Raw genomic sequence first — 11,575 nt, forward strand, 5'->3', positions numbered from 1 at the left:
ATGCATGCATTTTCAGTCCTGGATGTTTCTTCATAAAAATATTCATATAGAATTCATGACAAATTATTTCAGCATGAATGCACGTATTTTAAATGTGTAAACATTCCGGGATTTATGATTATTGTAGTTGGACATAGTCTTTCACAGTAGAAATAAATGCACTGGGGCAGCACGAGAGCCCCATCCATGATGTCGGCCCTGCGGAACGTCGGCTCCAATAGGCAGCGCCAGCCAATGAGGCGTCTGAGTCGACGTGATTAGGACGAGGTTTCTGTTTAGCCTATCACTTGGGCCACATTGGGCCACGTGGTTTGTTATATCAAACCGGAAGATAATGCTCCCACTTCTTAAAAGCATTTCAGACGCAGTAGTTTCTTATTTTTCCTCTATCCGTGAGGTGACTGCGCGTTTTCCGTGTCTTTTACACATTAGAATATGTAACTTGAGTAACTACTGTGAGTATCTCTCGTTCCAGTATATGAAGTTACGTAAATGCGCTTCTGCTCCCGCTTCAACTACGTCACAGCTATTCCTTCCGTTGATTGGCGGTTTTAAAATCGAAGCCGTGTCGTGATTGGTCAGTTTTGAACCGTTGCTACTCTGAGGCTCATTTCAAAAGAGTAGTTCAGCGGCGGCAGCCTCGACAGGAGAGTGAACGGGACGAGCAGCCAGCAGGTAAAGAAACTTGTTTTTAATACACTAACAAAGGTTTACACACACGTCGAGTTAGTGCAATAAATGGCATTTCGGTTTGAAAAGGTTCCATTTGTTCTTAGCGCCAGATAAAGTAACCCCATCGATCGAGGGGAACCGTGACTCTTGTTAACACGTTTTAAGCGTTACATTTTTTGTGACCTGACGATCCGCCGGTTGTCCAGAACATTATTCACCTCTTCAGAACCAACTTTAAACAGATGCTGGCCTCCCATGTCGCGTTTTCAACATGTGGCAATTCATCCGTTCATGAAATCCACCTCAGTCTCACAGACATGGAGACGGTTTTTTTTTTTTTTTTTTCAACGTTAACTAGAGCGTGCTGTTAAAGTGTGTTTCTGGTTTTGCAGGAATAATGGAAGACTACCTGAAAATAGAGAAAATCGGAGAAGGTTGGTTAGCCCATTAATTCAACATTAAATCAGATTGTATTTACAATTTCAATGACACCAGGTTTATGAGACAACTGAATGAATGCTCTGGGTGTCATCTGGCCTGTTCTTCAGGAACCTATGGGGTTGTGTACAAGGGAAGACACAAGGCCACGGGGCAGGTTGTGGCCATGAAGAAGATCCGTCTGGAGAGCGAGGAGGAAGGAGTGCCCAGCACCGCGGTCCGGGAGGTGTCCCTCCTGCAGGAGCTCAAACATCCCAACGTTGTCCGGTAAGAACCGGAGCACATCACGGGGCCACCGGACACATGTTGATCCCTCCTCCAGGTTCCTCAGCTCAGCTCTGCCCGGTCTGAACTGATCATCTGTGGACAGCTCAGAGGAGACCTGCTCCTCTTTGTCTCTCAGGAACATGAAGAGCAACTGCTGGTTTTTCACTCATTCACCCACAGGAGGCTGACACTCTGAAATCTGTTATTCCAGTCGAACTTCGGATGGAAAACAGTCTTGCCGGCTTTCTTTGACTGGAGAAAGCTGCTGTAACACTGGTTGCTCACACTTTGAATCAGTGACGCGTTTCCAAAAGTTATTGCATTATAAGCTGCTGAGAAAGTTTGATCTGACCGGTACGTCGTCCCTTTGGGACTAGATGTTGATCCAAGTTGGGCCGTCCTGTAGTTTCTGGAGGGAGCTTTATTCAGTCCTGTTGATTTAAACTAATGCGTAAAGACTTTACTTTTACACACACATTTTCAAATTCTTTCAGGAACATCGGATGGTTTCCTGTTGCAGATTTCCCTCACACTACAGAAAATAAATAGGACTTAGCAGTTGTGTTGGACTTTTGCAAGCAAACCTTGTGGAGGTGACATGGTCATATGCCTCATATCACAGGCAAACGCTTATTTAGGTGAAGGTCGTACTAGAATATTTCTGAACTTTGAATTGAGAGATTAAATCAGCACACGGCTCTTGTGTTTTGGACTGTGGCCCCGGATGTCCAGTTAGGAATGAAATAACTTCTTTCTTTCTTTTTTACCTGCTGTGTCAGTTTGTGTTGACTCGTGTGTCTTTTAAATATTCTGTGTGAGGCGTGTGACATCAGCACGAGTTCCTTCGTCTGTCGTTATTATGACTGAATCCTTCATTTGACGCGTGCATCACCTTCCACTCATCCAAGTGTTGGGACGTCTGTCACCCTTCAGTTTTCTTTAATGTTGTACTTAGATTACAAAACCTCCACAGAAGGAGTACTTTCTAACCTGAATGTTTCTCTGATGGAAGTATAAACATTAAAGGAGTACCCTGTCTGTCTCAGACTCCTGGATGTCCTGATGCAAGAGTCACGTCTCTACCTCATCTTTGAGTTCTTGTCCATGGATCTGAAGAAGTACCTGGACTCCATCCCCTCGGGCCAGTACATGGATCCCATGCTTGTTAAGGTGAGTCCATGTGACAACATCCATCCAATGTTTCTGCAAATTATTTGCAAAGCAATTGGTTTCATTCCGGCATGAAGAAAAATCCCCCGAACACACTGACGGTGTAGAGTTGGTGATGGAGCTTCGTCCTCTGAGGAACCCCTAACCAGATGTTTAAAAAAAAAAGGAGAAAACAGCTGTTAGAGTTTTGATATACACACAGAAACTATATCTTTAGTTGCATTCAGGGAGTTTCTGAATCAAACTTTAGAACAGGAGCTTTTTTTAACTTACATTTTCTATTGGTAAGATTATATATTAACGGTAATACTCATAGTTTCAGTCATCAAATATATTTTATTATTAAGCAAAGGCTTCACGCTGCCTCTACAGAGAAGCTTAAGAGCCACATGTGGTGACTAAAATATCAGCAGTGGAAATCAGTCTTGATAATATGCGTGTTTAATTCATGTTTTGAATTTAATAAAATTTATAACCAGGGAAATGTAGGTAAAAGATGAGGAAAGTATCAGGCCACGTCCGTCTTTATACTTTATCCGGGTCATGGGGTGTGTGGGAATAACTTTCATGTCGACATCTCCGATTCCTGCCTTTTCTGTTTCCTAGTTCTACTTTCAGACAACTTAAAGAGGAATTGTCTGTATGCTGAAGTGTTCATGTGTCTGCTTCCTCTCTCCTCTGACCCGTCACCTCTTAGAGCTACCTCTACCAGATCCTGGAGGGCATTTATTACTGCCACTGTCGTCGTGTCCTCCACCGAGACCTGAAGCCTCAGAACCTCCTGATTGACAACAAGGGAGTGATCAAACTGGCGGACTTTGGTTTGGCTCGAGCTTTCGGCGTTCCCGTCAGAGTTTACACCCACGAGGTGAGGAGACCGTCCGACTCGCACCGACGGCGCAGGGCGCTTTAACCGATGGTTGAACTGAAGGGAGCATTGTGTCCTCAGGTTGTCACTCTTTGGTACCGAGCTCCGGAGGTCCTCCTCGGCTCGCCTCGATATTCAACCCCAGTAGACATATGGAGCACCGGCACCATCTTTGCTGAGCTGGTCACCAAGAGACCTCTTTTTCACGGAGACTCTGAGATAGACCAACTCTTCAGGATCTTCAGGTAAGGGAATACAACACTTCTCATTGAAGTAAACCAAATGAAAACATTGCCTAGGTGTTCCCCACAAGAAAACCAGAACCGTGTGTAACATTCGAAGAAAGGGCTTTCAGTGCAGTCCTGTGACGTGCAGTGAACCTTTAGAGCCCAGCGCTGGCTTTCTTTTGAATTTTAATCAAGAGCCAACGTCAGCCAAAACAGTACACAAGAGGTCAGAGTACTCTTAAACTTCAGCCATACTAATGCCGGGGCCGGTTGTTTTTCTGTGACCGATTTTGAACAAGTCCTCGTCAGCAACAGTGCTGGGGTTGCTGGTCTGTGCTGTTTGCTCGGGCACCAAATGTGCTCCACACTGGTCCTGTGTTTACAGTCACGTAACGACATCGTATACCTGAGTCATGACGTGGCAGTTCACGACCCCGCGTACATTTTGACCGTCTTCTGTGCGCTAAAAAATATGCAAGAGATTTGGGTCTCGGTGTGCCTTGCCGTGCCGCACTCCACAGTGGAAACGAGGCAGATCAGACTTTATTCATGAAGCACTGTTCCTCCAGTAGATTGCAGCACAAGGTGCTTTACAGTTTAAGGCCAAAAATAAAAACTGAATGAAGCCAAACCCTCCCCCCTCTCCCTGCCATAATGTATACACACGCTGGAACCGCACTGTAGGTTCGTGTGTTCGCAGTGGGAGTGATCTAGGGCTGGGCAGAAAAGTGTATTTAATCGGTTTATCGAATTTGTTGCTGAAATAATTTATCACGTTCCGTAGTTGCTGTTACACTTTTTCTTAAACCTGGGTTAAAAGCTTGAATTTGTTGAATGACTGAGCCTCGTTTACTTTTTATTTTGGGATTCTTCATATGCATTTAAACTCTGAGGACAATCACAACAATAAAGTTACACTTTTGACTATATCTAATGTCTGCAGTCATTAAGTGAATCGAGAAAAGAAAATCCAACCGAAACTCAAATTTCTCTCTTTTTTTTTTTTAATCGTAGTTTGTTTGGGGTTTTTTTAGGCCGAATCGCCCGGCACTAGAATGGTCAGAGGGCTGCTGCCAGAGGACCTGGGGGGTTTTGACGCTTCATAAGCTGTCACTTGTGAAGTTGACACTGCGATTAGGGTCGTTACGCTGTTTGTCTTTCAGTGTAACGGCGGTGACTTACAGTTTTATGGGAGCCCTTTACGTGTGCGTACGGCGTTAAAGACGGAGTCAGCTGCACCATTAGCTGCCGCGCGGTTTCAAAGCATCTCAACAAATGCTCGTGCTGCGTCACGACGGACTTCCAGGCAAAATCGATTGACTGGTCCAAAAAAAAAATAATAATAATCTTGTTCACTTCCGCATTCCGCCACAAGTCTACGACGGGGCTGAGCGTGGCGTCTTATACGCACCGGTCAGAGTTACGTGATGTCCTTAAACGTATCACTCGGCGCGGTCAGCTCCTGCCGTTAAAACCAGTCCAACATCGCAGCTCGGACACAAACCTTTTATTATTGAAAGTAATTTTCTGAGGTCTGCTGTTTATCATGATCCTTCAACCCTGTTCACACCAATGAACAGCATAAAGTCACTTGTTTTTATTATCTAACCGAGGGCCTGATGTAAAAGATCCAACCTAACGTGTACTGATGTCGTTACAGTGAGTCTGATCTTATTATATGCTCAACTGACTTGATAGTTTATATGAGATGGTTTAACATTGATCAGTTTAGTGTTTCACCTTGACTTAATGTTTATTAAAGGACTGCTGTGCAGTATCTGCAGTCATCACCTCTGAAACTAGGAGGCGTCAGGGTGTGGAGGGATGTCACGGTCCTGCTGATTGACATTAACTCTGCAGTAGGTTAAATGTCTCCAGGTGGACTCATAAGCCTTCTTAATAGCCTGAAACCTCAGAGCCCCCCCTGGGCCCCCCACCACGGCGCGGCCTCCTAACCCCTGTACTAACGTACGATATTTGATAAGTACTCATATTGGCAAGAGTAACTAAAAGTTAGTACTCGTATTTGTACACGTCCTTTTAAAAAAAGTAGTATAGGTGCATCCCTAGGTTACAATTCAATTTAGACATTTATGTTAACATTTAAATATTTTCTCATATGAAGTACTGCAATATATTCATGCCGGTTAAGTATTTACTGTTAATACAATATTCGGCTGTGTTCAGACTAAAGTCGCTTTTCTGACGTTTGTCATTTTCTAAAATAAAGAGTTCATATTCATCTGACTGCAGTCATAAAGAAGATGGAGGCTGTAACGCACAGCTTTGCAGCCGATGGCCTAATTTCCAGTGTTGTAGTTTGTCTGCTTGTGTGTCGTAGCGCCTGATGACCTTCTGTGTGTTTTGTAGGACCCTGGGAACGCCAAACAATGATGTGTGGCCTGATGTGGAGAGCCTGCCTGATTACAAAAACACCTTCCCCAAATGGAAGTGTTGCAGCGTCTCCTCGGTGGTGAAGAACCTGGACAAGAACGGCCTGGACCTGCTGGCGGTAAGGACGCCATGTTGGATCCTCAGTGACGCTCAGTAGGAACTCAGCTAAACAAGTGAAGCGCCACAAACTAACTGAGATTATAGCGGCAGAGTAGTCGGTGTGCGGCTCTTCCATCCAGTAACAGGGGGTTGAGCCGTTCACAATAAAACTAAGCGTGTCTGAGCTGGGACTCAACCCCGCGCCTCCTGCATCAAAACCAGACACACCGCCATGAGGCTCCCAGTGTGTCAGCAGCCATTGGAATTCCTACACAGGGTTTGACCGCGTCACTCAGTTTCATTTTATCGATAAAACTTTTCTTTCCTTTTTCGTGAAGAGTGCGTGAAAGTTTAAGAAATGTAACGGGTGGAAGTGGAGCGAGCGAGAGAAACGGGTGCTGCAGGGCAGCGCCAGCGGTCCTGCTTTAACGCAATTAATCCCACAGTAAAAGAAAAAAAAAAGTAGCGGGAAAGAAACGTGTATTCAAAGTGAAAGTATGAAGGCGAGTACAGTACACTTTGTGTGTGTTTAGGGGAAAGTGTAAGACGGGGAGAGACTAGCTCTCTTCATGGGTATTCACTGGTGTGTGCGATAAATAAATCATGCTTATATATTTTAATTTTATGTCATTTTGTGTTTGCGTGAGAGGGAATGCGTTACGTAACGTATTTTTGAAGTTTAATATATTTAGTGACACATCTTTAGACAAATTCTTTTTTCTTTTACTCTTAATGTAGTGGTTTTAATCTTTTTCATAAAAAGTCCACCTTTGTACCTTAAACCAATATTCTAATCAGAAAATACCAGAAAGATAATTGTAATAAATGTATTCGCTAATATAAGCAACAGGGACACGCCTGTACAAATTTTTTTTAAACCCTAATTTATTACTTACCTGAGTACTTGAAGCATTTGGATGACAACCAGTGCTGGTCAAGTTGATATATTTTATTATTACTGTACAATCATAAAATAAAATCAACTAAATATAAAAAAAAATAATGATAGAGGAAAAACAAAAGTTTACAGAGGGAATATTTTGAAAAAATACACCTTAAATGGTGCATTCTAATGCATCGTGTACTACTAAGTACAACATTGTGACGTGATAAATTATAGGACCCGTTGATATTGAACAAACCAAACGCAAATATATTATGGAAGAAACATACTTATTTACAAGCTCAAAACTGAACCAACATAAATATGTATACTACATATATACATGTATAGAATATACAGTTTCATTTTGAGTGGCTGGACCGATAAAATATTGCTTTAATAACCTTTAAATTTACACTTGAAAGTTTGTCTTTGTTGTGGCCACGAGGAAACGGTCTATAATTTTGCAATATCACACAATTACTATTGAAAATGACTCCAATAAAGTCAATTTTAATGAAACATTCTGGTGCAAAATATAGTGAAATGTAAAAAAAAAAGCAGCTCCTATAAATCCTATATAACCAGCTTGCTTGGTGGTCTGTGGGCCCGTTTGGAACCCTTAGCGGCCGTGTCTGGTCCACGGGCCTCATGTTTGACTGAAGTGAAACTTCACAGTAGCACCGAGCTGCGGGAAGCCGTCCCTCATTAACGTGCGTTAACAGTTCGAATCTCTCCGTGCATCACATTGTGTGTCTTATCGGTCCTCTGTGGACTAAACACACATTTTAGGCGGCTTTGAGCAAACCGTGCACTATTTGTTTGGACAATTGACTGTAGGAATGGCGGCCTGCCACTCCTAAATGAATGTAGAGGAAACACTGAAGGATATTTATAACATATATACACTGATCATTCTTCTGATATACAACAATCAAACGGATTTGTGGCCGTTTGACACCATAAATGTTATAATGTCGCTTCATCACCACGGCCAAATATTTATCTTCTGTTCAGGATACCACTCGTATGAGAAACAGAATAAATGTCACTGTCTTACAGCACAGATCTTTATAGTACTCAGCGAATACTCGTAGCTGCTAATTACTTTCAGATCTTAATGGCGTACTCAGGCAAGGCAAGTTTATTTCTATCACACATTTCATACACGACAATTCAAAGCACTTTACATAGAAAAACCCCACAATGCAACAGGAAAAAGTGCGTAATCAAGTAGGATGAATGAATGAATAATAAATAGGTTATGCTTGCATGCTCAAAAAACACAAAGCAATACATTGAGAAGTTTTGAAACGGTGTAAACCCCTTGATTTATTCACTGAACAAGTCCAGAGGTCAGCCACCAGAGGTCCACATCCCTTGGAACAGATGTCACAGAAGTGTGAAGCTCTTCGGGTGCTTCTAGTCAGAATTCAGCTTTCAGGCAGCAGCAGAAACCTTCAGTCTAAAAACTGCTGCAGATTAAAGCAGGGAATCAATCAGTTACTTTTTAGTTCCTTTCAGCAGCTGTCCCATCGTCTCACCATGAAAATGAAAACCTGCTGATCACTGCCCTCCTGCACCATGTTTATACATACTTTAACCTTTGACCTTCATTCTTTGTTGTATTTATATCTGACTCACAGTTTTATTATCAGATTGTTACTATTACTGCTATTTATTTACTCTGTGCAACAACAACTACATCACAATTTATCTATTCATTTATTTGCACTGCCTGCTCTAAGCTACCATTTAATTGCCCCCCCGAGTGACAAATTAAGTCTTTCATTGATTGATTGATTGATTGAAAAAAGGGGGCGGGGCTTCCTGCCAATATGTCTTTTTACTGAGGAAAATCACAAAAATAGTGCAACAGCTCTGCGGTTGTGTTCCGATTCTTTTGTGTCACCTGAGCGCACCGTTACAATGAGTTGGCCTGTGATTGGCTGAGAGTGGAGAAGGGGGTGGGTCGTGTGGGGGGGTGTCCCTGAAAAGGTGGTCATGTGAGAGTACCGCGTTACTAAGCAATGCGTTAGCGGCATCACTGTACATAAGCACCATTATAAAGCAGCAGCAAACGAGAAAATCTTTGCTTGAAAAGAGCTGATTGTTGGGGTAGACATTTAGTACTGAGTACACATAGTAAGTACTAGATTACATCATGACTAAAGGAAGTTCAGGCTCTACACTCCTGAAGCTCCACCAGATGGAGCACTGCCGCTTTGGCGGCAATCAGAGGCATAATGCCACTCATAGCCACCATATCTTTCCCTGAAGCCGACATTGAAAGAAAACTTTAGCGTCGGAACTTTATTTGCACCGTGACGGGAGAAACTTCACGTCATCGGAAGGCGGTGCAAGCCCCGCCCCGGACTGACCCGATACCCACGCCGCCCTACTGCGATGGCGCTTCTTGATCACGTCTCCAAGCTGCTCTTGTTTTGGTCGAAAGCACGGGAGCGGCTGCAGTCGAGCTCACACAGGAGGGGGAGGTGCTCGTGAATAAGACCGGTACCACGTTGGTCATATGAACCTGGTTTGGGTTTAAACCATGGGTTCTCAAAGTATGGCCCAGGGGCCAATGGCGGCCTGTAGCAGCAATTCTAGTGGCCCGCAACGAATTACAGTTGGTTTTTAATCCAACTTTGCTTTGCTTTATAAAAGGATGAATCTGTGTTTCGTGGTCTTTGGCAACGTCTCCAGGCTGGGTCTAGAGATGAGCGGTAATTACAGGTGTAGCCTTTAGGGGAGCTGTGACTCACCAAATACACCAAAAACGGAGAACATGGAAATGTACAAGTTGACTCCTGCTCCTCCAGTCCTCCGGCACCATTTGGAAAACAAAGAAAGCTCAAGACTGCGTCCTTCACAAACGCCCAGTGGAAAGACAAAAGACCCCACAAACCAGCAGACTGATGTGTCACAAGCATTTTCTAAAGGGACTCTGTGCGACAAAAAGAACTGAGATGACAGCTGCTTTTACTGTGTACCTGAAGGACATGGTGCCATTTTATACAGTGGAGGAAAGTTTAGGTTTAATTGGTTTTGCACCATAAATGTTCTTGAAATGGTGTTCTCTACTCTTCTGAAGTGTGTTTATTCTGCTTCAATGTACCTGGTGCGTCAGTGCAGAAACTGCTGTTTTGACACCCAGAACAAAAGAACATGTTGTAATATAGAGTTGAGGTGTGTGCAATGATTGGTGGTCTTTAACCTTTTGTTTTCAACTCATGTTTGTCTTTTCTCTTCAGAAAATGTTGATCTACAATCCCTCAAAGAGAGTTTCAGCCCGCGAGGCGATGACCCACCCGTACTTTGATGACCTGGATAAATCCACCCTGCCGTCCGCCGGCCTCAACAAAATCTGAGTCGGACGAGTTCACCCACTCTGTCCATCATCATTCTGTAAATACTTGTATGTCTTTGTGTGTTGAAAGTGTACCCGAAGTAACTAATCAACATTGTGTTCTCAATAAAACTTACATTTTGGTTCTCCCATGTAAGACGAGATGTTTGTCTTCTGTAATGACTTTGTTTTTGGATGATTGTGTTTTGACCCAAAACAAGTGTTAATGTGACATATTTGTGTTTGATAAAGCTCCGATTCAGGTTATATTCAAGACAATAAAACAGTGTTCAAGTTATGAACCATTACTTGAAGTTCTACATGTACTCTTTTTTGGGCCATATGTTTTGTTCAAGATTTTTACCATGTTAATACAATAATTACCAGGGTTTGCATTACAGAGAGATGTTTACACATGGTCTTCATTATAGAGAATAGTAAAAACTAAATAAAGGTGCAATAATAAAAAAACACAAAGTAAAAGAGGAGCTTCTGCTTCTTCAGCTTTGGTAATCATCTTACGACCGTAGCACTTACTGCAGTGGACTGAGAAATTAGTCAGGTCATCACAAGAGTCCAGGTCCTTAACAATATTTCTAAATGGTCCCCAAATCTTATCAAATATGTGTCATTTGGTCTCATGAATATATGTAATTCTCTCCAATACTGTCACTAGACAGTATTTGTTTTAGCCACTGGGAGGCGCTGGGTCCAATGACGTTTTGCCAGGTGAGAACTATACTCTGATTGCATCAGTGAGCTCAAATCAATAAATGTAGTTTCAGACTTGGTAAAATACACGTACAAGTACAGCACTGAACTTAAGGTTTTACTTCTTTCATGTTGATGATTTTCACTCAGCCTAAAGTAAAACATGGGGTTATACTCTTTACATTATACTTCCTGTAGTGAATTATCAGGAAACACTCCATTAACTTCTGGTCTTATGTAGATGATGCATAAATTTATTTTTTCTATGAGATGAAGGTGATGGTCTTGATGATGATGATGAAGCTTGATTGAAAGACATGAAGGCCTAGATGAGGTGTAATTTTCTGCTTCTGAACTTAATTAAAACAAGTTACATCTGGCCCAAAACATCTGAGAGAAATGATCTGAACATATATTAACACTGGATAGTATTACTTTGACCTCCAGTACGACTGAGGAACCTGGGAGTTACTTTGGACCAGGAGTTCAATTACCAC

At 42.6% G+C, this 11,575-nt stretch overlaps 1 protein-coding gene across 1 annotated transcript; it reads left to right on the forward strand.

The window, feature by feature from the left end:
- The first annotated feature begins 299 nt into the window (after positions 1-299).
- On the forward strand, positions 300-10,697 carry cdk1 (cyclin dependent kinase 1). The gene is made up of 8 exons (XM_080481535.1): positions 300-675; positions 1,065-1,106; positions 1,221-1,377; positions 2,424-2,547; positions 3,245-3,415; positions 3,497-3,660; positions 6,013-6,154; positions 10,273-10,697. The coding sequence occupies exons 2-8, from the start codon at positions 1,070-1,072 to the stop codon at positions 10,387-10,389; spliced, it is 912 nt and encodes a 303-aa protein (XP_080337661.1). The 5' UTR covers positions 300-675; positions 1,065-1,069; the 3' UTR covers positions 10,390-10,697.
- Positions 10,698-11,575: the final 878 nt, after the last annotated feature.

The sequence above is a fragment of the Lipophrys pholis genome (assembly GCF_963383615.2).
Source record: "Lipophrys pholis genome assembly, chromosome: 15".
NCBI lineage: Eukaryota > Metazoa > Chordata > Actinopteri > Blenniiformes > Blenniidae > Lipophrys > Lipophrys pholis.